The 23,696-nt window shown below is 51.5% G+C and overlaps 2 protein-coding genes across 16 annotated transcripts in view; one reads left to right on the top strand and one right to left on the bottom strand.

Moving 5' to 3' along the window:
• The window catches only part of AGPAT4 (1-acylglycerol-3-phosphate O-acyltransferase 4), a 118,272-nt gene extending 108,939 nt beyond the window's left edge, over window positions 1-9,333 (top strand). For 4 of the 5 annotated variants that reach the window (XM_019663787.1, XM_019663788.1, XM_019663786.1 and 1 more), the window contains exons 6-9: window positions 1,185-1,287; window positions 3,243-3,318; window positions 5,246-5,444; window positions 7,208-9,333. In XM_019663787.1, the coding sequence (XP_019519332.1) occupies window positions 1,185-1,287; window positions 3,243-3,318; window positions 5,246-5,444; window positions 7,208-7,302 (473 nt within the window). In that variant the 3' untranslated portion in view covers window positions 7,303-9,333. Of the gene's footprint in view, window positions 1-1,184; window positions 1,288-3,242; window positions 3,319-5,245; window positions 5,445-6,269; window positions 6,316-7,207 lie in introns of all 5 variants that reach the window. The other variant, XM_019663790.1, reaches the window with a different exon arrangement.
• A 6,885-nt stretch (window positions 9,334-16,218) lies between these two features.
• Window positions 16,219-23,696, bottom strand: part of MAP3K4 (mitogen-activated protein kinase kinase kinase 4) — an 86,690-nt gene continuing 79,212 nt past the window's right edge. For 5 of the 11 annotated variants that reach the window (XM_019663768.1, XM_019663773.1, XM_019663770.1 and 2 more), the window contains 6 exons: window positions 23,399-23,515; window positions 22,369-22,528; window positions 20,435-20,557; window positions 19,713-19,819; window positions 17,977-18,156; window positions 16,221-16,749 (listed from right to left, as the gene is read on the bottom strand). In XM_019663768.1, the coding sequence (XP_019519313.1) occupies window positions 16,729-16,749; window positions 17,977-18,156; window positions 19,713-19,819; window positions 20,435-20,557; window positions 22,369-22,528; window positions 23,399-23,515 (708 nt within the window). In that variant the 3' untranslated portion in view covers window positions 16,221-16,728. The other 6 variants (XM_019663769.1, XM_019663774.1, XM_019663771.1 and 3 more) reach the window with 4 other exon arrangements.

Here is a 23,696-nt window from a genome sequence, read left to right as displayed (position 1 = left end):
CTCTCTCTCTCTCTCTCTCTCTCTCTCTCTCTCTCTCTCTCTCTCTGGCGCCGAGCAAACACTGCCCTCCACTGCTCAGCTCTGGTACTGCAAGGCTGTGGGGCCCTGGGGAACCCCGGGTGCTCACCTGGGTGTAGCATAGCCAGCCCCACACCAGCTTCGCCCAGGTTGTTGTTTTGTTTCATTTGGCATTTCTTGCCCATCTGTTGGCACCAGCTGCCTCTAGATGAGGAACTCTGTGACTTTGTCACTGGTGGCGGCCGGCCCTGAGTTTGGAGCCCTCAGTCACTGTAGGTGAGAATAAGCATCAACAACAACTGTTCCCAGCCTCTTGCCATGACTATCCTATCTCCTCAGTCCTGTCCCTTCAGTATAGAAACACGCTCGTTTATTCTTTCCCGGCCGCGCAGCCAGCCTCCTCCAAAGCCCCACCCCCTTGCCTCCAAAGGGGCTGGAAGGGCCGAGCGGGGGCCATGGGGCAGCACGGCCTTCTCCCCGGCCTCCTGGCGCCAGGCTGGCACTGTCCTGGAGGGAGAGACGGCACCCATGCCTGCACGGCCCTGCCCTTTGGCCTGGCCTCACATCTCTGCAAGGCCCCCAGCTCCTCCCGGGTCTGCTCAGGCATGCGGGTCAGGTGGTGCGGTGTGGACACTGAGCGGGCCCCTGTGGCTTGGCCCACCCTGCGGCATTAAAATCAGATTCTTGATTTTTTTTCTCAGCTGTGCTTCACGTGACTGAGTTCAGTTCCGTAAGAATTTCCAGTATCTCATCCTGGTGTGCAGCTCTCTGCATGCAGACTCGTGCTGCCATAGCTCGGACACGTCCTTAGCTAGTATGCTTTTGGATCGATTTATCTTACTATTGATACGTGTTTCAATATTGGTGTTGGTCGTAGATGTGGATGGGACACTCCAGTGTTGCTTTAACCCGTTTTGACCTCAGTAATAATTCTGTTTTCCATGACTAAGTTATAGTCATGTGCTTTTCTGATTACAAGATGGGATATGTGTTCCACGGGGAACATTTGGACATTACAGAAAAGCATGGAGGAGAAACCAGTAGTGCCATCATTCCGAGATAACCAGCTAGCACTCTGATTATTGTCTTCCAATGTGTGTATCTACAGAACAAAATTGGGCTCACACGCTATATACTGCTTTGTATTTGTTTTATTTTTTTTATAGTTTCAGCTGTATATGACTGTACACTCAATTTCAGAAATAATGAAAATCCAACATTGCTGGGAGTCCTAAATGGAAAGAAATACCACGCCGATTTATATGTGAGGTAAGTTGGCTACGTTTCCTTTCCAGAAGAGAGAGCGTCCACCTCCAAGTAAATACATCACAAGTGGCCCGCAACCCTTCTTCCAGGGAAGCCCAGCTGAGGTTTTCTTGTGTGCAGCCTGTATTGAGTTGAACCTGTTCACAGTCTGTATTTATATTATGAGCTCAGGAGACTCACGCCACTGTTGTAAATAATCAGGTGAGTCCCTGGCTCTCGACTACTTCCTGGTCCTCTCTCGCCATCTCATTCTGACCACAGAGCTCAGGTGGAAGGCCATATTATCCAGTCGTTTCGAGACAGAGTGTGAAGGGATTGTTTCCTTGGAGGATGTGTCTACTGCGTACAAAGACACAGATAAGTGCGTGTGTAATTTAAATGGAGGTCAAGAAGCAAACGGAGAACATTTTAGCAGTGTCTCCCTTACGTGGTGCAGTCCAGGAGATTATGACTTTATTGAAAACACTTCACAAGGTATTAGAAAAGCCAGCTCTCTTCGTCTGTTTATGGGCGTATAGAAGGGCCTGACCCTTGCCGTCTGCCCTGTCACTGAGATTAGTGGGGAGCAACTGAGAGACGTGGCAGACAGTAAAGCGATGGGATTTGTGCGGTAAGCACACATGTGACGGGGTGAGGGGCGGCACCGGGCTTCCCGGAAAATGAGCCAAAGCCATGCGAAACGCACGGTCGCAGCACCAGCCAGTGTCCTGTACACTCTGATTAGTTTTTCAAGACCTGACAGATGCCAAATTACAACACAGCACAAGGAAAATTCAGTGCCTGGTCATCACCACCAGGCTGTAGAAAGAGCTCGAACCTTCCTGGTGAGATGTGTTGGAAGACTGACAGCCTAAGTGAAATAGCCTTCTACCTCGAAGCGACTCTGGCTACCCCTTAAAAATGGGAAAGAGGCCTCATAAACTACTGCTTTCTTTGCTAACGCCGCAGTCAACAGTCTGGCTTATCAGTCGGTTGTGTGGCCTACGAGGGCAGGAAAAGCACCTGCCTTCCCAAAGGAGGCCTTTTCCCAGAAGTGAAGGGAGGTTTTGTCCCCCCGAGTTCCTTCAATACCTGGCAGAGCCCCACTTGGTGGCCAGCTGGGCCTGAGATGTTTGGGAAACCGAAACAGTCAGGATGCAAGCTTATTTGACCTCCCCAAGGCCACTGCTCAAGTAACGGCACCTCTCGGAGCACAGGTAGGAATTGGGCAGGAGACAGCCAAAGTCCTACCCAGCTCGCCCACTGAAGCCAGTCCGCTCTGATGGCCTCAGAGGACGATTACTCATGCCAGTCAACACACCCCTCTCTTTGGTGTGGTAACTGCCCATTAAAAACGATAATTTATCACATTCTACTTCAGCCCTTGCCAGCACCAGCCCGGGCCGCCCTGGGATCTCTCATCTACTACTGGTGGGCAAAGTGTCTGAGCCACTGAGCCAGGGGAGGGTCCCCTGGTTTTTCCCATTGAGGAAGGGACATTAGTTCCCCTCCTTTTATTTGGCAAAAAGCTTGCAGAAAGTCTGCGTCAACACTGCCCAAAGGAATCGCATGCTGGGAGACACTGCATTGTTACCTGGCTGAGAAAAGTACGAGCATATTATCGCCTGTACTTAGATTCTGTCGTATTGGCCTAGCTCGTTGGAAACTTGGGCAGCGTCGCCCTCTACTGCAGAGGCAAACATCAAGTGTCCAGAGCCCCTCCACGAGGTGCGGGGGAGAACGGAGGCAGGCGACCTCCCGGCTATTCCTTCCTGGGCCCTGGCTCTGTGCAGGCCTGCATGTCCCCGACACGGATACGGAGTTCCCCCGTTTCTGGCAGTTGAATTGCCCTCTTCACTTCCTCATGACCTAGGCTACCTACATAGAGACCGAAAGACGGCAAGCGTGGTTATTTTGAAACCATGTTCGGGGTGCCTGGCGTTGGGCCCCTCCTGCTAGCTGCTCTCTCTGCCTTGCAGGCGGATTCCTCTAGAAGAGGTCCCAGAGGATGAGGACGAGTGTTCAGCCTGGCTCCACAAGCTGTACCAGGAGAAGGTGAGCACAGCGGGCGGCTCTGCGGGACCCAAGGAGCCATTTCGAGTCGCAGTCGTGGGCGCGCTGTGGGGCCTTTGGGAGCTGACGGTGGTAGCCAGCTTTTCCCGTTGGGTGTGAGCTCACACCCAGCTACCACCGACCCTGGAGCTGATGATCTACGTGGCAACAGGGAAAAGAACATAGCAAACTATTTTTTAGAGGGCTTCACAGACAAAACGGAACTATTTTACACTAGTGAACAGAAAAGGAAGGCCCAACAGTCCTTGGGTAGTTTCCTGCCTCTGGGCCGAAGGCAAAAATGTCCGTGAGATGGGCTGTTCCCCTTAGCAATGCACAGGACCTTGGTGGCTTCTGGGTCCACAATCTGGCTGCCTGTCTGGTCTCAAAACATGAGCGGCATAAGCCAGGAGAAGCCCCACACGGTCCGCCCTGGCTGGCTCTGACCTGCTGCAGGGGCTCCCCACTCCGGTATGTGGTCTAGCTCCCCGGGGCCCCCCCGTTTGTTTTTCCTTCCTCTGAGCAGGGACGCTTCTTTCATTGGTTTCTCGCCTTCAAGACATGCGCAGGGCAGAGGGAAGCTAATTATTAATGCCCCAATAACTGCTTGGTCCTACAGACGGAGAAAAATTTAGCTTCACCCTGGCGAGGAGGCATGTTTATGAGCAGGTCTCACCACACAGAAAACACTTCTGATCCATCGGACATTTTAAGCCCAAACCAGCTCGTTAGCTAGAATCAGATACATTTGCTAGGATTCTGATATCCTTTTGCCAAGTTCCACAAGTACAGGCTGGCTGGCATCGGCTGTCTTCTCTCCCCATCCCCCACGAGAAGACAATCACAGAATTTTATGGGCCCTCCATGACTACTGAGTAAGAATATTAATCCTGCCTTGAGAATGTCAGGAATTTGGTGCAAATTACCGCCATCAGATTAAGTGAGGCGCTGTTAGGCATCTGCTCAATTTCTGGAACAAAGGTCCTGAGATTCTCTCAGCATGAAGTCACTCCTGTGTTCCTATTTCCGGTTATACCTGGGCCCGGGCTTCCCCACTCACCTGTGCACCCCACGGCCTCCTGCTGGGACTGACAGGAAAGGCCCTGCAAACCGCTTAGCGACACGCACACCTGGGGAGATTTAGACACGGACCGGCAGACTTGTGGAATTTAGTTTCAGGTGGGCTGTCAGATGAGAATCGCTCCAACAAGTCAGGGCAGGAGCCTGTCGACCTTTCTAGCTGTCTCCATCGTTACAATAGTCGCTTGATCCCACAGGAGAGAGGCCCAGAGAGCAGGGCCGCTGGTACTGGCCAGGGCGGGCACCCAGTCCTCATGCTCCCCAGACCCCTGCCCCACAGCCTGGCAGCACAGGCTGGGTGCCACTGGGACCCAGTGGGAACCCAGGTGTGGCCGACACAGTGTGGCGGTGCTGGTGTCGTGGCTTGGGCACAGGAGGGTCAGCTCACGGCTGCCCGGTCCCCTCCGAGGCTCAGGCCCCCACTCTGTCCTGCGGGTGTTCCCCGAGTGCCAGGTCTCATTTCATTCCCCCACCAACCCATCTAGACAGCATAACCACCTGCCCTGCAGACCCGCACCTGGGCCTCAGGCTGGTCGCCTGCCGAGTCAAGTAGGTAGTAAGGAACAGGTTGGTACAGAACTGGGCTGGCTTGAGGCCAAAGCTGGAGCTCCGACGCCTGGACTGTGTCAGAGCCGCCGTGGTCCTGCCTCTCCACATGTCACCATGGGAAGGGGACAGCCACTTGCAGCACTGTGAAGACACGCCTTCTGTGGGGTGCTGCAGGCCCCCGTTTTGCTGGTCCCATGGCAGCCCCCAGGGGCCTCTGAGCTACCCTCAGAAACAGGGCCTCGGGAGGAGCCTGCAGGAGCCTGAATCGTGTCTGAGTACTCGGGTCCCTCTCTGTCCCCAGGACGCCTTCCAGGAGGAGTACTACAGGACGGGCACCTTCCCGGAGACGCCCATGGTGCCCCCGCGCCGGCCCTGGACGCTGCTGAACTGGTTGTTCTGGGCCTCGCTGCTGCTGTACCCTTTCTTCCGGTTCCTTGTCAACATGGTCAGCAGCGGGTCTTCCCTGACACTGGCCAGCTTTGTCCTGGTCTTCTTTGTGGGTAGGTGGAGGGCAAGAGGCTGGCGAGGGGCGCTGGGCACGGGAGGGGTGCAGGCCGAGTGGGGACCACTCAGCATGGCTGTCGTGCTGTCTGGAGAGAAGCACAGCCTGCAGGTTGCCAGGAAAAGTAGGTGGCAGGTCCCACGTGCACACACATCCGGGTGCCCACCCAGCCTCTCGCCCAGCGCTGGGCTCCCGCCTGCTCCCTGCGGGTGGCAATGCAGCACGTCCCCGGCCTCTGCAGACAGCTCTGCTCCTTAGAATCACTTCCTCCATGTCATGAGGAAAACCATTTCCTGGGCCCAGCGGGAACTGACGGAGGAGGCTCTCTGCCATCCAAAGCAGGCGCAGGCCCTCGGGGGAAGTGTGTGCTTCTTGGTGCCACAGGCACTGACGTCATCGAATGGAGGCGTTCAGTACCTGAGTTGTTCACGACTCCTACCGGCTGTCTGACCAGGAGTTTCAAACTACTGCCATTTCTTCCTCCTGCCATACCTCCCTGACGCTGCCACTTGTGGGGCAGCCAGGTGCCACCGCGCTTGCTTCTTGCCCTATGACTAGGGGAACCTGTGCTTCCTGGAGCTGGAGGGAAACGTGGGGCTGTCCCTGTAACAAGGAACCCCGCTGCCGGCCCCTCAGAAATAGCCCCACCTCCCCGAGTCTGCAGAGCAAGACACTCTCCCCAAGTGACACAGGGTCCCCAGGGGCTTGGGAGGAAGTGACTGCTTTGTCTCCCTGGCCCCCCAGACCAAGGCCTCATCACCCTTGAGCCCGAAGCTTATTACACTTTGCCCTGAATCCCTGTTTGTCTTGTTCTTCTTCCCAGGCCTGTGAGCAGTGGGGTCTGTGTTTTAGCACCTCTTTTCTCTATGGTATGTAGTCACCATGGAAGTTCTCATGCCGGGACAGGGGCTCCTGTCGCCGTCTCTTCAGAGTTGGCCCCAGGCTGCGGTCTGCCCCTTTGTCCTGACCCACGGGACGCGAGGGCCTCATACCGGCTGGACTCACCCATCCCGGTCAGCTCTAACAATTCACAGACCGGAGCTAACGCTCTGTAAACGTGTCTTGGAGATGTCAGTCATTACCCAGCTGTCCATTCTTAGACGCCTATTATAAAGGGACTGTTTGCCAGGCCCCGTGTTCAGTGATGGGCACATCACGGTGATTAAGACATGGTCCCTGCACCCAGGGAGCTCGAGTGTGCCCTCTCCAGGGGGCGCTAAAACCAGCTGCTGGGCGTCCTGGTGGGTAAACTGGGCTCTCCCGCGGTGCCTCTGCTCTGTTTGCACCAAATCGCACTTTTGGGGGAAAGGCTTCCAAAGGCGACGGGACGTGCTGGGCACCAAATAGGTATTGAGTGCTTACATTCTCCAGGCGCCCGCTGTGTCTTTATTCAGTTTCACTGAAGAGTGCCCTGTGCGTCCCACCCTGCAGGCACAAAAGGCCGCTCTGCCTCAGGGATCACACAGGAAGCAGAGTTCTGTATGCCCTGCTTACCAAATTCTGTTCACTCCAGTGTCGAAGGATTAAATCCTGCCAACAGCAGAGTCGTGTTGTTTGTTTTCATGTCCCTCAGTCCAGTAAGACCCCTGAAGCCCTCACTCACGGCTAACTGGATGGCGGGGATTAGGAAACGGCACCCCAGATCCGCCAGCTCTCGGCTGCTGCTTGAGATGAGCAGACAGCTGCCTTCGTAGGGCTCTCGTCAGCATCTCCCTGGAGTCCCCACAGGCCCCTGACACCCTGTCCCTCCCGTGTCTGCAGCCTCCATGGGCGTTCGATGGATGATTGGTGTGACAGAAATTGACAAGGGCTCTGCCTACGGCAACGTGGACAGCAAGCAGAAAAAGAGCGACTGACCCAGGACACGTGCCGTCCAAAGGGGACCTTGGGGCACTGGTGGACGCTGCCTATCATCCTTGCTGGGACCCAGTGACGAAGCTGGGTGAGCCCCTGCTGGGAACGCCGGGAGTCTGGGCTCAACACCTGGATGGGGAGGAAGATGAGCTTCCATCTTTTCTTCCCTCTGCTTTGGTGGGTTTCAGTTCTCCTCGTGTGAGTGTGAGAGAGAGAGAGAGCGCGAGTGTGCGTGCGTGCGTGTACGTGTGTGTGTGTGTGTGTGTGTGTGTGAGAGGGAGAGAAAGAACACACAGACGTGAGAACGACATGTTGCTGAGTGTGAGCCTTGTCCGTGACCATTCGGAGGGTGTGAGGTGCAGGGGGCGGGCAGGGATGGGGCGCAAGGGGGAGTGTCCCCTTTCATCCTTTGGTGCTGTTTTCTGTAACCCTGATTGCCAGAGACAGAGTGAAAGGCGCTGTAGGTAAAATGAATAAATTATGCCTCCAAAAACAAGTTGGTTTTGTTCCTCTGCGGTGTTTACTCAGACCACTCGCCCCTCCATTCCGCCCCCACCGCATCTGGTGTTCCTTGCCCCAGTGAGCCAGATGGTGCTCTCTCGGGGACTGGGGGAGAAGGATGCGGCATGGCGATGGCAGTTCCTGGGGGGTGCATGTGCCGCCCCGATGACCACTCCCAGCAGCAGACACGATGCAGGGCCCGTGAGCATTTGTTTAAGGAAGACGGCAGGTGCTGAGTGCATCTGTGTGACACAGCGACAACTTAAGGCTGCTTTGGTTTTCCCAATCTCCCTGCAGTGGAGTCTGCCTGGCCTACATGGTAAAGGGGTGCCCAACTCCCTGAAGAAACTGATCTTGAAACTGAATGTATAAATGAAGGTTGGCCATTCTGTCACAGTCTGAGAGATGATTTTTCATCCTCTGTTGATCTCAGTAGCAAGTGGAAACTGGGTCCCCCAAACAATGCAGAATCACTTTATAAAACCACCACGCAGGGTCAGACGCGCAAACGCCGGGACACAAGGAGCCACTGGGCTTCTGCTTTCCTTCTGGAAGCCCAGAGCTTTGTGCCACAGGTCTGCTCCTTGGCATTTGGCCTTCGGAGAATGGGCCCCACAAAGGACTTCTGCAAACTGCTGCCAATCAACAGACGCCAAATGCAAAACCATGAAGGGAGAAAGGCAGTTATATTTCCAGGGAACGGTTTCGGGCTGGACACTACGTCCTCTCAGGCCTAGACGCGCTGGCATCTGGGCTCACGGCATTTGCAGGCACGAGTGCTGAACAGGCCACGCCTTCCTCCCGCGTAGCACGTGTGCCCACGCAGGCCAGTCTGCTGTGGCCGTATAAGGGGTGGACTTGGACGAGCCGTACGTAAGGCACATTCGATTCAGAATCATGCTCTCCTGTTTGCGCACTTACTTAGCCATTGAGTGTTTACCAAGCACAACCCAACTGGAGACGCCAGGGAGTGATGGGAGAACTCGAGAGAGGCTCTCTGCTTCGATACACGACAGTCGTGTCACTGATCCAAATCCCAGACGTGAAAGGGGAACAGCTTCTGGCTCGGAGTGGGAACGGAGTATCGTGAGGCCAAGGCCTGAGTTGCTACCCACCAGCGTCCCTGAGCGCAGGGGTGATGGCTGTGCATTTGACACCCTGCATCAGGCCGTGTGCCGGTTTCAAAGGCAGCCTTCCCACAAGGCACACAGGACAGATTCGCGGGCATAAGGCCGGCACAATCGCCTCAGGCACGAGAGGGGCCAGTGGAGCAGCGCAGGTGGGAGTTTCTGTGTGTCGGCCGCACCCGGTGTGGGGGCCGCCCTCCGCCAGGGACCTGAGTGGAACGGTTGGCAATTTCGGGCCTGCTCTGAGCTGCAGTTCACCTCACGGAATTCTGCAGTTGACTCACTATAAGACCTTGGCCAAGCCGTTGTACCTCTGAAGTCCCAGTGTCCCGTCTATAAAGTGGGGATAACACCTACCGTATTTCCCCATGTATAAGACGCTCCCATGTATAAGACGCACCTTAATTTTGGGGCCTGAAATTTGAAATAAAATGTATTACATAAAGTTACTGAACTCAAGTTTTATTCATCATAAAACTCATACAACTCCTCATCACTGTCAAAACTCCCAACCATTAGCTTGTCCTCATCTGTGTGTGATGACCAATCACTGTCTTCATATATTGCCTCTCATGGCCTTCTTCTGCCATGGCGTTTTCAGTAGGGTTTCTGCTTCCCGTAGCCAATCTCGGATTGTTTTCGCAGTTGGAGGAGGACCAAACTTACGTTCAGCAGCACGATTTCCATTCACTTTTGCAAACTGGATCACTTTTAACTTGAATTCAGCACTGTACGAACATCTTTTCTGAGCCATTTCTGGGCAGAATATGGCAAAACGTAACCTACCTTAATATACTGGTAACAAGTACGAAACAATAAGCGCAAAGACAAGCGTGAAAAAGCAGGAAATGCAAGTAAAAAATCTACAACCACTGTATAAGACACACCCAGTTTTTAGACCCCAAATTTTTTGGAAAAGGGTGTGTCTTATACATGGGGAAATACCATACCTTATGGGTTTTAAGGGTAAATGAGGCAGTATGTGTAAACACACTTTAGGAATCTTAAAGCACTAAATGAATAAGGTACAAAAGATTAGGAAGTTGCCTCCATGTTGCTACTTCCCAAAAATGCTCAGAAATTACATTGATGTGTCCAAAAATGTGTCATTTTTCTCACTGTCATCCTCCCATTCAATGTGGTGGCAATCTAAGTTCTAATGTTATAACAACGCCCCCAAACACCCTCAACCTGGAATTTAAAAGAGGTCCATAGACTGAATTGTTTTGTTTGGCTCTCGACCAAACAGAAAACATAACAAGGAAACACACACAGCCCCCTCACCTGCGCCTCGGGTCCGCGTTGGGGGAAGGCGGGTGAACATTCTCTGGGAGAGCAGATCAGTGTCCTTTTTAAAACTGCCTGAGAAAAACGAGAGACCGTGGGGTGCTGGGGTGGGATCCTGACGTCCGTATCAGTGTCTGGCCCATCCACGAAGTAACATCTTGCTAGGCGTGTGTGGGCCTGGTAATGGCAGAGACGGCATGGTGCCCCAGAAAGACCCGTCACCCCTCCCGCATCCCTGAAACTCAGGGCCTCCCTCAGTCCTAACACTGCGCCTCACGGCTCAGGCCAGCCCTGCTGACATGCAGTGGGGACAGACAAGGACAAAGTTTACTGGATTGGACAGCAATGCGGCAGCGTCCTAGAGGTCCCCACAGCTTGGGGGCAGGGCGTTTATTTAATGTGCTTCCTCCAGGAAACCAAGCCCACAAAGTGACTTCCATCACTGAACAGCACCATGCAGTGGCGAGGTTTGCCTCGGGGCAACCACTGTGCTCTGACGTCGCCTGTCACCGCGTGTACGTTTTCAGGGAGAACACAGCCTTTTCATGGAATCATGTGCTAGTAAAGGAATACCTCTCGACCGCCATATTTGCTAAATAAATGCATGCCAAGCCTTGTAAAACAGCTACAGGTATTTAAAAATTAAAAACATAGTGTTTTTCTAATATGGTCAGAAGTGGTTTAGATGTAAAAGCCTATGATGATTAACTGTCCAGCCAAAACATAATAGTAGATGGTCGGACAGAAAAAGGGGCCCCGGCCGCTTCTGCTTTCGTTCCTGGCAGAGTGGAACGGTGGTCTGGCTGGTCCCCAAGCACAGCCCAGGCTTTGCAGAGGCTTTCGAACCAGTGGGAAGAAAGGTATCTGGAAATGCTCGGCGGTCTCTGTTCCACGCTCACAGCAAGAGGTCTCACCCAGCTTTCTCTAACGTGCCGGTCAGATGTTTCCCCCATTTGCTAACATGAGAACACACACCGGGTCCAACAGTGCCTGAGCCTGGGTGCACCAGTGTCAGGGCCACTACCTGCTTCGTGCTTCAAAGACCGCGGAGGCAACATGACCACAGCTCTGCCCACCTGTCCTTCCCCAGAGCTTCCAGGAAGGGCCCTCGCCAGTGACTATGACAGGCTGTCCTGCTAGGTACCAGTGTTCATTCCCTTCAGCAGCTCCGTCTCACGATGTCTCGGCGGAAGCAGCTCTCTCGTTCTGTTCACTGAATGAGTAGAGCTTATAGCACATTCAGTGACGTGGTGGCAGCCCCATGTACCCACACCCGGCTCAGTCCTGGCAGTGTAATGGGTGGTACGACAGCTGCGCTGCCGGGACCGCAAAACGGGCTCGGCCTGTGCATATTCCTGGGTCTTGTTCTGATAAAGGCGCTTCCTCCACACAAACGAGGTTGTGAAGCCTGCTGCTGTGATGAGAGACCAGGACTGCGCCAGCTGAGAAAACATTTCTAGGTTTGGGGGCGTGAGAGGGTTTTCCCGTGTACTCTGCTCCGGGACAGACGTGTTCTTCGTCCCTCCCCCGTCAGATGGGCTGTAACTGCTGCCTTTGTGAGACGGGAGGGTTATGTCAGTGACTCCTCAGACAATGGCTTTGGGTCGGACACCCCGAATGGTGAAGCAGTTCCCTCCCCCGTGTGAAAACTCAGGACCATTCTCTGCCTCTTCCAAAGCATCAGAAGTTAGGCAGGCCAACCGCTTAACTTCCCTGTTTCTGGACTCGTCCCCCATCTATATCAAAACACAGTGGCCACCTGGATGGATAAGGAATTGGTGGCATCGCAGTAAGGTGATTTCCTAAAAACATCTGCAGAGATTTAACCGGAAAACATGTTAAAACTTTTCTTTTGCCAGATGAATGAGGCTCAGACCTCCTTCATGAACATGCTAGACAAGAGGGTAAGGCGAGCGGTCTCCCCAGGCCGTCCCTCCGCCCTCCCATGGACCCTGCACACAAGGCTGGGGGGCTGTCATCACCGGGCCCCAGCCATGAATGAGGGGGGACCCCGTCCCTCTGTCACACGGCCCAGCATCTCTCACCCCCGCATCACTGGCTGAGGTTTGAGCACTCCCAGAGTTTCCAACACATTTAAATGAAAACCAAGCACTTCAGATGTTTTGAGGCTTTCTGTCCTATTACGACAGTGTCGCAAAGCAGCAGACGTACAGCCTGAGAGGAGAGCCGAGGACAAGACACATGTTTCTGTGTCTCTAGGCCGGTGACATTCACTACTAGTCACCGTTTGTCACCAGTTGGTACCTGTTTATGATAGTCAACTATTTGAAGTTACCATTATTCTGGTCAAACAGAATATAGAAATTTCACCAAAACAGTGTATTATGTGTCCTTCTGAGAGTGTCACTTGTATGGGGGGCAGGGATGGGACCCTGGGCCACCTCCAACTGTGCCTGTCACAGCAAACAATCAGTGAAGACTGCCTGAAGAGAACACACTTAGGGTTGTTTTCTTTTTTTAAAGATTTTATTGGGGAATTGGGGGAGGGAACAGCGTTGGAGAATTGGGGAAGGGGAACAGACAAGTTGCTGTCCTTTGGTTCTTCAGTCTAGTTGTGGAGGACGTTGCTTCACTGGCCCATGTTGGTATTGTGATCATTGCGCTCTTCCCAGGAGAGGCTGATAGGTCGCCGGCCATTGGACGGCCGCTCACAGCGGTTCTTGGCAGCTCACACCGGCTGCCAGCTGCTCACGCCGGCTGCACATGTTAACTATGGCAGCCCACTGCAGCAGGGGCTGCAGCCTACACTGTTGCTGGAGACTCAGGGCAGCCCAGCTCCAGGTCGAGCTGTTGTTCACCATCTTAGCTGTAGAGGGCGGTGTCACTGGCCCCCATGTGGGATCCGAACCGGGGCCCTGCTGCTCAGGCTGGTGTCCCAAACCAGCTCTTAACCAACGCACCACTCGGCTGGCCCTAGAGGTTTTAGTCACCAATTTCCATTGTCTTCTTTTGGTTCCCTTTCCGAAAGTAAAAATAACCACCTTTATTAAGCTGAATTAGGCCAAAATAACACCCAGTACTGAATACAGAGTCAACACTGTGAAGTGTGAGTCCAGGCTCAGACACAGCATTCCTCAGCCCACAGCTTCATCCTGTGACAACATAAGGCTGTGAATTCATTAAAAAGCATCTATTAAGCACCTACTTAGATCGCTCCACAGCTAGAAACTATCTCCTAGGGCTGTGTTAGAACAGCTTCCCACTGAGGAACACACATACAATTTTTGCCTTCAATATTTTTTTTCATACAAAGGCACAATTTTATTTCACGTGTTGGAGTGACTAGATATTTTTTAAATTTCTGGCACCTCTGTTCTGTTGAATTTTAAGGAAGTGAGTAGTACGAATACAAAGTTAGGGTTCCTGAATAATAATCCCTTTGGGTTTTGGAAATGAATTAAATTACACAAAATGCACTTTCTGTTCTTATAGTCCATATGCTAGTTTTAGCCAGATCTTTGCCAAACATTCTAGGAAATTAAGAAAAGTCATCAGTGGGGTTTCAGAATCCGTGTGTCTGCAAATGAAGGAGGGGGGGTGGGGAGCATGCAGAACTGAGCAAACGGCCAGGCTGAGACAAGTGCCCACAAGGGCGGCCCGGACCCGCGGGGCCCTCGCCCTGCCGGGCAGCAGCGCCCGGAACGTGCTGAGTGCACCTGAGGGCAAAGGGGGCGCGCAGGCCCCTGTGGGCTGCGGGGGAGGCCGTGGTACACGGGGCAGCTCCTCTTTCACTTTTCTGTCTTGGCTGCACTTGACTTTGGGGAATAAGTTGCTCCCGGCACCCAGTGCATCCTCGTCTGACATCATACACGCAGAAATTAACTGCAGTCAGGTGTTAGACCTAAATGTAAGAGCTGAAACTATAAAACTCTTAGAAGGAAACACACATATAAATCTTTATGACCAGGGGTCTGGCAATAATTTCTTAGATACGATACCAAGAGCACATGTAATAAGAACAAGTTGATCAGCCAGACTTCAAAACTTAAAGTTTTTGTACTTCAAAAGACACCATTAAGAAAGTAAAGAGGGCCAGCCGAGTGGCTCAGTTGGTTAAGAGCACAAGCTCTGAGCAACAGGGTCGCCGGTTCGATTCCCACATGGGCCAGTGAGCTGCGCCTCAGCTGAGCTGAGCTGCCAACAGGTGGCAGGATGGCTCAGCTGGTGAGAGCATGTGCTCCTAACAACAAGGTTGCCAGTTGGACTTCCACATGGGATGGTGGGCTACGCCCACCCGCAGCTAAGAATGAACTCGGCACCTTGAGCTCAGCAGCCAAGAGCTGCCAATGGGCAGCCGGATGGCGACTGGACTGGGAGCTGAGCTAGTTGCACACTCCACAACTAAGATTGAAGGACAACAACTTGGCTGTTCCCCTCTCCCAATTCCCCAATAAAACCTGAAAGAAAGGAAGAAAGAAAGGGAAAGGGACAAGCAAGCCACAAACTGGGAGAAAAAACATTTGCAAGTGATAGACCCAATAAAGGGCTTGCACCCAGAATATACAAAATCCTCTCACAACTCAATAGTAAGACAAATAAGACAACTAAAAAATGGGCACAAGATTCAAACAGATCTCTCTCCATAAGAGATAAACGAATGGTCAACGAGCACCAGAAACATGGCTTCTGTCTGGGGAACGCAGCTCGAAACCACATCACAGTGCCAGTGCCCAGGCACCAGGACGGCTTTCACCAAAGAGAAAGACGGTATCGAGCACTGGCCAGGGCGTGAGAGGCGGGCAGCAGCTCATGGTGATGTCAGGTGGGACAACCACTCTGCAAATAGTGTGGCAGTTTCTCAAAATGTCGACTGTGGACTTACAATAGGACCCAGCAGTTCCACTCCCAAGAGAAATGAAAACACATGTCCACACAGAGACTTGTGTGTGAATGTTCAGAGAAGCATTCTTCGTCATCCCCCAAAACTGGAACTAGTAAATGAATAAAAAAACTGCGAGGCAGATCCGTCCACTGGAAAAGTACTCGGCAATGAAAAGAAATGGAGTGCTGATACTCGCTACAGCATGGAGAAGCCTCAGACACAGAACGCCAAGTGAGAGAAGCCAGACACAAAAGACCACATATTGTAAAATTCTACTGACACGAAATGCCCAGAATAGGCAGAACTATGGGGACACACGTGGCTCAGTGGCTGCCTGAGGCTGGGGATGGTGAGTGACTGCAAATGCATGTGAGATTTTTTTTTTTTTGGGTGGGGGGGAGAACATTCTAAGACAGGCTGTGAAGATGGCTGTATGTAACTAGACTAAAAATCACTGAATGATACACTTCAAATATTATGTAAATTATACCTCAAAAGCTATTTTTAAAACCTGAAATTAAAAAAAGGAAATTCTAAGTGTTTGTAGAAATCCTTCTGTGATGCCAACCATCTCTGGACATTAACTTCTTGGCAAGAAGAAGGTGAATACAGAGCCTGCTTGAGACACTACCTGCCCAGTCGGCTGCTGTGTGTAAGGAGTGAGTCAACCATCTTCTAAAGAGATTTCAAGAAGCTTTCAGATCAATCTTTAAAAAAATTTAATAGCAAAAAGAAAGACCACCACCAATGACATATAATTTGGGCTATTTTTGGAAACTAACTGCTAACATATTTACATTCTGAAAAGCTGCTTTCTTGTCAAGAGAGTATTCAGCAGTGTTTACTGACCTAGCACTTACGTATCTTGCTGTAAAAATAAACTGAGCCCCAAAGTGTGACAAGGCTGACACTGTGGTCTGTTGTAAACGTGCAGGGGAATGTGAAATCATTTCCAAGCCCTCTTTGTGTCCAGTGCTGTTTCATTTCTCCCTCCCTGCGAGCGAGGAGCCCTAGACCCTGGAGGAAGTCCATGCTGGGTGCCCGTCTTCACACCCCGGTGGTGCCCCTCCTGGGGGGGGACACAGAGTGGAAAGGACACGCCTCTGGGTCAGATCATGTTGGCTCTGAAACTGATAACCATTAAAAGACAAGGTAACTGCGCTTTCCTAAAATAAACCATTTATTGAAAAAAGAACCTTTTCTTAAATTTCATTCATCAGCCTTTTGCAAAACAAACCTGTGACTTGCCAACAACAACAAAAGGGAAGGTTTCACAGTCAGTGCGCTCGACAAACAGGAGACCACAAGGCCCAGGACACCTGGTAACACTACAACTGCTTTTGAACCAGGAAGGTCAAAAATACTACGCTGAAGCCACGGCTCTCCGTCACGTGGGAAACGGAGGCGACAGGCGATGGTCCGTGTACAGTAGTAATGGCACTTAACATGCAGCTTCTTTACCTCGTGGAGACTGTCACCCGGGGGCCCCGTGCCAGGTCAAACAAACAGGAGCAGCAGGAGCAGTGACACTTGTCACCTGTGCAGTCTTCAGTCTTAGAAGGTCAGAAAGGCTTATACTGCTTCTCAGCACAGTCTTCATGTAAATATTACATACAGTAGTGATTAAGAGAACTTCCGAGGACACGACTACGAGGCCACAGACCGCCGCTTCACTCTTCATCTGTGCAGACCTGGGAAGGGAGAGACAGCTGAAGGCCGCTCACACAGGACACAGGTGGCGCAGCGCCGCCGCCCCTGGGTGTCCCCAGCGCTGCCTGGCACAGAGCGGGGGCTGGGTCGGTGCGGCGGATAACGGAGCTGACTACTGAAAACACTTCTAAGTCTGTATTTACACACCAGCAAGTCAACGTAGATTGTTCACGTACTTCACAGTGGAGAAACACATTTGTATTCAGCACCAGACCCAGCTGCTGGTGCCTGCGTTTCACTCCCCCAGGGGCGATGTCACCCCACTCTGCTGTGCCTCCCTTTCCTGCCCACGCTGTGTTCTGCAGGGTTCTGCTTTCATTCCTCTCAACACCCTCGTGGTGTCTCTCGAATCTGGATCACCCCGATTCTCTCCCGAGTGCCAGCCCAAACATCCAATGCCCATCTGAAATCCCCCAGCGGATGTTCCCCACACGCCTCAAACCGTCTCCCCAACCCAGCCCTCAGCCAGCTGCCTCCGGACCTATCTTGCTGAGCGGAACTCCTATAACCTGGTGACCAAGCCAGAAGTCTGGGCGACCACCTGGACTTCCCTTCACTCCCCCTTTCACGTCCAATCATTACTCAGGCAGGGCCACTTTCGGTCCTAAATGTCGCCGATGGTTCACCCCTGACCTCCTGCTCCCAGCCCACTAGCTTCCTAACTAGTGTCCTGCCTGCAGTGACGGCTCTAAACCACGATTTAATCTGTGACGCTCACAGTGACACAGGCTCCTTCCCGTGGCTCCTGCTCCCTTTCCTTCTGCGTTCGCACATCCTGGGCGCCATCGCATCTACCTATACACACCTGCGTGGCTGTTTTACCCTCGTAGTCGTAAGCCTTTCCGTGCCCTTCCATTCTGTCTGCCCTGCCCCCCCCCACAGTGACCCCCCCACGGCACACACGCCGCCAGCACAGCTTTACCATAATGCTGCTCGTCACGGACCTTCTGCCCAGCAGGCCACACCTCACAAGGGGAAGCTGCCTTTCATCCAGGCCCATTTCAAATGCCGTGGAACAGCCCCAAGGGCGCCTCAAACACACCCCCAAAAGGGAAAAAAAAACCAAATACCAAACTGCTGCCTAACACAGTCAGTCCCTTACAGATACAGATACAAATATTTTCTAAGTTTCCAAACGTCCTGAGTGCTAGAGGCAAAGAGAACCCACGCATGCAAACATGGCGAAGCTGCCCCGCCGCCGGCCAAACCTTGACGAAGGAGTGGTCGAGGAGCTGGCTGGCGGTCCACCTCATCCTGGGCTCGCTCTCGAGGCAGTGAGAGAGGAAGTCCTTTCCTTCTGGGCTTAATCTTTCGGGAATTGGTGGTTTGTGCCCCATTCCCACTTTATACATAATCTGAAAGTTGTGTTCATATTCATGCCAAGGCCTCTGAAAAGAGGGAAAAAATCAGGTTTTAATCCTACATGGTCATAAAAAAACATGCAACTTCCTAATCTCTGTTTAGGCACCTCAATATTTATATGTAACAGGGACTGGCAAACCTTTTACCTAAAGGGTCAAATGGTAAACATGTTAGACTTGTGGGCCACACGGTCCCTGTGATAGCTATTCCATGTTCCCATTGTGCTGTGAAAGCAGCCTGGACAATATGGAAATGAATGGGTGTGACCATCGGCCAGTAACACTTCATTTACACGGCCAGGTGGCCAGCACAGTCGGCCTACCCCATTTGGCAGTTCTGTTAGTCCCGCATTATCCAGACACCACATCATGCAAATTAAAAATGCAACATACAAAATCATATGACAGTGTCAATAAAACAAAATTGAACAGTTATCTTATAGGGATGTTTAATATGCTACCTTGCTGAATAACAAGTCTCAAACTCCACTGCTGCAAAACTTAGATTATTATATTATCACGGGAGAAATGAGATTCATGGGGAAAGAATTAAGTTTGCAAGGCATTCTAATTTGTGTACCACTGCTTAGTAATTACAGTGATTTCTTCAACATGAGAACTTCTTATTTCTCTGACCAAGGCTTGACTGAAATAACTGATACCCCGGGCATCTTTCTGTGTTAACGCTAACAGAACAGTAGCTAATAATTACTGAGCCCCTCTGTGTGTGGCCTTTTTCAGCAGCTGCAAGATATAGCTGGGTATTAATTCCCTACTAATAACAAACACTTAAGAAAGAGGTTTCTAACTTTTTTTTGCTTTATAAATGATGATACACACACACTGCCTTTAACATTTGCATAACTGTTCATTAGTTGTATCTTCATTGGAAGATCAATTTGGGGGGTTTTCAGATACGCTATCACACAGAAGAATTTCACTGCCCTAAAGTTCCGGTGATCTGCCTATTCGTCCTACCCTTCCTCTCCCACAGCCCCTGGCAACCACTGATCGTTCACTGCCTAGAAAGTTTTGTCTCCTCTGGAATGTCCTGTAGCTGAAATCGAGCAGGATGTGGCCTTTTCAGGTTAGCTTCTGCCACTCAGCAATAGCTTTGAGGGTTCCTCCACATCGTTCCGCGGCTCAATAGCGCGTTATCTTTACTGCTGCACGATGTTCCGTTGCACCAGTCACCAGTTTGGTTACCCATTTACTACTGAAGGGCCCCTCGGTTGCTTCTAAGTTTGGGCAATTGTGAATGAAGTTGATACAGGCATTCATAGCCAGTTTTTGTGCGAACATGAGTTTCAACTTCATATTTCTTTTTGTCGCTGCTTGCTTCACCATGTTTTAATTCAAGCTTTATGTCTTTATTCACTTGTAACAGTTGTCTAAGTCCTAGACCTTATAAATATCTGGTTCCTAGTTGTGACTTGTCTTAACCTTACTGTACCACCTTTGGCAGGTCCCACTTTTCATCTCTGGTCATGTTCTCTGTTTAGCAGAAAACGAGCCCCCGTGTGTATGATGCTAAAGCCACAGGTACTGCCCGCTAGCGGAAGACGCCCTCCAGGTGGACTCACCTTGCCGGTCACCATCTCTATGACCACGCAGCCCAGACTCCAGATGTCCGCCGCACGCCCGTGGCCTTCTCCCTTCGCGCGAGTGATGACTTCGGGAGCCATGTAGGCTTTAAAAGTCACAGACATGGTGACAGGGGTGGGTTATCACACAGCACCACACAACAGAGCCTGGCAATAACGCAACATTCTACACAGAAGAAACAACTAGCATATTGAGGGCGAAAAGGTCTCCGAATTCCATGGCATAAAAATCTATAACTTGAAAATGGATATTTCAAATCAATTTCTTAAGTGGACTTTATAGGGGCAAATTATCTTCTGAAAGACAATTTTTGAATGTGCAAATCTTCAAATAAATTGTATTCATAGTGAAAATACAAAATTTAACGTGCAAAGCAGAATGACACTAAACAATCAAAAAAGTAACTACTGCTTATGTTGTTTTGGCTAGAATAATTTTAATACACCCAATGGGAATAACAAAGAGTTTTTCTGAGAAGAAAAACAGGCCTTTCCTCCTTTAACTTTAGGGGAATTTTAATCTCCCACCCTGGCAAGTGCTTCCAGGCGGAAGCCTAAGTGCTTGCGGACATGGTCCCGCCGTGGTGGGCACCCCACCTGCTCTCCAAGTCAAAGCTGACAGGAGAGCTGAAGGGAAAGCCCAGTTATGACGCACGCGGCAAGGGGTCGGCGCCAAGGCCCGTCAGTCGCACCAGCCCTACCTGCTGTCCCCAGTGTGCTGTTCACTTCCCCAGGCATGGTTTGCGCGTTGTTCTTCAGCTTTACTGAGCATCCGAAATCTCCCAGTTTGATGAGGCCAGATGAGGTAAGGAAGATATTGGCACCTGACAAGAGAGAAGCAGTTCTTAGCCTCTGAAACACAATGTGGGCATTTTAGAGTTTACATGGCAACCTAAACTGCAAAGTAAATAATACGAAGGTTTACGAAGCTTTATTAACAAAATTATCATAGAAAGACTTTAAGCTTTCTCAAACATTAATACAAATTAAAAAAAATTTTTCGTATCAGTGCAGACAGCTTTGCCCAATAATTTCTGAACTAAAATATGTGCATAAATTCTAACTTTAAAAACCCACAGATACTTAAATTCCTTACAAAACAAATGCTGGGGTGGCAGTCCCTGAAAATCTGAGTCATACACAATTACAGCTCGTAACAGGCAGCAACGTGGAGACCAGGTGCGGCACACACACCGCTGTACAGTCGGATGCGAGGCCACCAATGCACTGGCTTTACACTGTGACCGAGAGAAGGTTCTGTCACTTTGTCACACGTGGACGAAAACATCCATGCCTGACGTGTGCTCTGCTGGAACCTGGGGTGATGCTCATCTCTCAGGGCTGCTCTGCTACCAGATGTCAGCACTCCAGCTGGCCGCTCGCTCTGGTATCACGTGCCCTAAGGCACATCCTATGAAAGCACTGCGGAGCCACTGGAGTTAGAGTGGCCCGGGATGAGCTGACATCTGAGAGTGACTCCTCACGGCTTCCATGCTCCCAGGGTCGTGGTCCCCGCCATGGGCCACCCAGTGCTAAGATCACCATTCTGGAGCTGGTCCTCATGTGCACATTCTCAGCCATGCTGAATTATGAAGAATATCACAAGGACATGAGAGATGGACTTGATTCGAGGGCTCTGAAGGATTCCCTTTATGGCCACAGCCAGTGACACGAAGGTACCATCTCAGGACAGTGGACAGAGACTGAGTATGGTGTCCGTGGCAGAGCAACTGGAAATGGGCAATGCCGTGGCCTGGCAAAGAGCCAATCAGCAAATAGCCAGACTGATCCCAGACGCAGAGCAAGGACAGGCAGGGGACACAGGGGGAGCCACCAAGAGAGCGCAGACAGGCCTCACCCCCAGACCACCGCGGGCTCTGGTGCAACCCAGCCCCCACTGGGTCTAGTGCCAGGCCGGAATTCCGGAGCGAGTGTGTTTAGGCTGGGCTCAGACCATGTGACAAGACGGAATCCTTCAGTCCATTAGACAATTAGAGACAAAAATCATTTGTTGCTTTAATTATCCCCAAGACTCCCAACACAAAGGTCAGGGCCACGGCATGGCTAAGACGAATGCGAGAGGGGCAGCTCTGGGCAGAAGTTCGGCTTCCGCTCACGCCAGGGAAAGACCTCTGAAATCAATCAGCGTGAACAAGTCAGTCTTAAGCAGAACTCTACACTGGAGCAGTCAGTATAAATAAGGCCTCCCTGTGTTCCCCATCAACAAAGCAGCGCTGTGCATCCTCACTCCAGCAGCATTACTGCTTAACTGTCATTGTACATATTCACAACGTTTATGGATAAAAACTCAAAGTTCTTGACACAGGGAAAAGACGCTCTGATCACGAATGTCCAGTGAACACACAGGGTCAGCCAAATCAGCCTATGAATGGCGAATCCCGTTTCTTGGAAACAGCCTTCACTACAAACAAAAAGACAGGGCAGATGTATCTACTCCAAAGTGGAGACATGCTCTACCTGGTTTCTCAGCACAGGCTTCTCTGTGGAAGAAGAGTTAAAGGTGTTTCTTCCTAGAGAAACGGTGTGGGGTGTGGGGACGAGCGCCCTAGAGCACCTCCCACGTGCTGGAGCCCAGAGGCCCGCGTGGCCCTCGGCAGCTGGGGCAGTGGCTTACCTTTGATGTCGCGGTGAACGATGCCATGCTCATGGAGGACATTGATGGCGATGGTGATCTGCTTCGAGTACAGCCGGATGACGTGCTCCTGCAGCCCCAGCCGGGACACCTCCTCCAGCGTGCCCTCGTCGCAGTACTCCATGAAGATGTACATTTCTTCCTGTGGGAGGAACACAGGCAGCACGTGTTCATACGGACACCAGGCGAAGGGTCTGGACCCGCCCCAGGCCATGCCCCAGAGGCCCTTCTTCTACCGGCACGCTACTCTTGGCATCCTGAGCTCGGGACCGGGCTGAGTGCGCCCGCCTCGGGCTCCTCTGCAGTGTCTGCCTGCCTCCTGTCTGGAATTATACAGCCCGTGGGTTAAGGACACCGCCGCCAAATCGCAGGTGATAAATGTCTACCATTGTCCAAAACAAGTCAGCCATATAATCTCAGACAGGGACCAGCAGGGCTGGCTCTATGAATACATTATGTATTAAGTTCTGAAACACATCCTTTTCAAATGTGAATTTATGTGTAAAACATGAAAAACCACCAATATCCAACTTCCCTGGAAGCTCGTGCTCCGCCAAGACGCTGCCAGGTGTCCTCTCCCTCAAAGTGCTTATTTCTAAACACGGGAGGAAAATGAATCGGGGCTTTAATTTCTTCTCATTTCACAGTGCTTCCTTAAATACACATCAAAGAAAAAGCAGTGAGACTGAACAGTGTGCTCAACAGGGATTCGGCCAGAACGGGAGGAACACGGCAGGCGGAGCTGAGCTCGGGCACGTCAGAGGAGCCGTCTGCTTGGCAGGACGGGTTCAGCGCTTTCTAATGTCGGGTTAATAACTACAGTCTACAACTTACATTTCAGGAAGAACTCCTCTAGTCTCAGAGAGAAGGCAGAAATGGTGTAACTCATGGAGATTTCCTGATAATTGGGCAAAGTTACTGTGCTCTGAAATGAGAATGCCTGTGATGTAGAACAGGACTCCATCTGCCCTCACTGAGCCTCACACACACAGTGTGACCCGCGGTGGCTTACTCTGTGAAGCTCCACACCAAAATACCGAACCAGATTGGGGTGCTTGAGGCCCTCAAAGATTTTCAGCTCGTCCGCAGTCTCCTTGATGGTTTTATGGTCGTTGGGTTGAAATCGAATCTGCGAAAGGCAAACTGCTGATTACCGTTGGGACTGCCACAACCTGGAAACAGGACAACTTCCCACACGAGGGCTGTGAAGCCAACTCGTGACGTCTGCACCGTCCAGGCCCTCAGGACCATCTGTGGTCAGTGTGTATGTCACTATTCCACACTCTCCCCGCTTCGCTGTTCCAAGTGAA

This window comes from Hipposideros armiger, unplaced genomic scaffold, assembly GCF_001890085.2.
Source record: "Hipposideros armiger isolate ML-2016 unplaced genomic scaffold, ASM189008v1 scaffold_404, whole genome shotgun sequence".
NCBI classification, from domain to species: Eukaryota; Metazoa; Chordata; class Mammalia; order Chiroptera; family Hipposideridae; genus Hipposideros; species Hipposideros armiger.
This window is presented reverse-complemented; position numbering and strand designations above follow the sequence as displayed.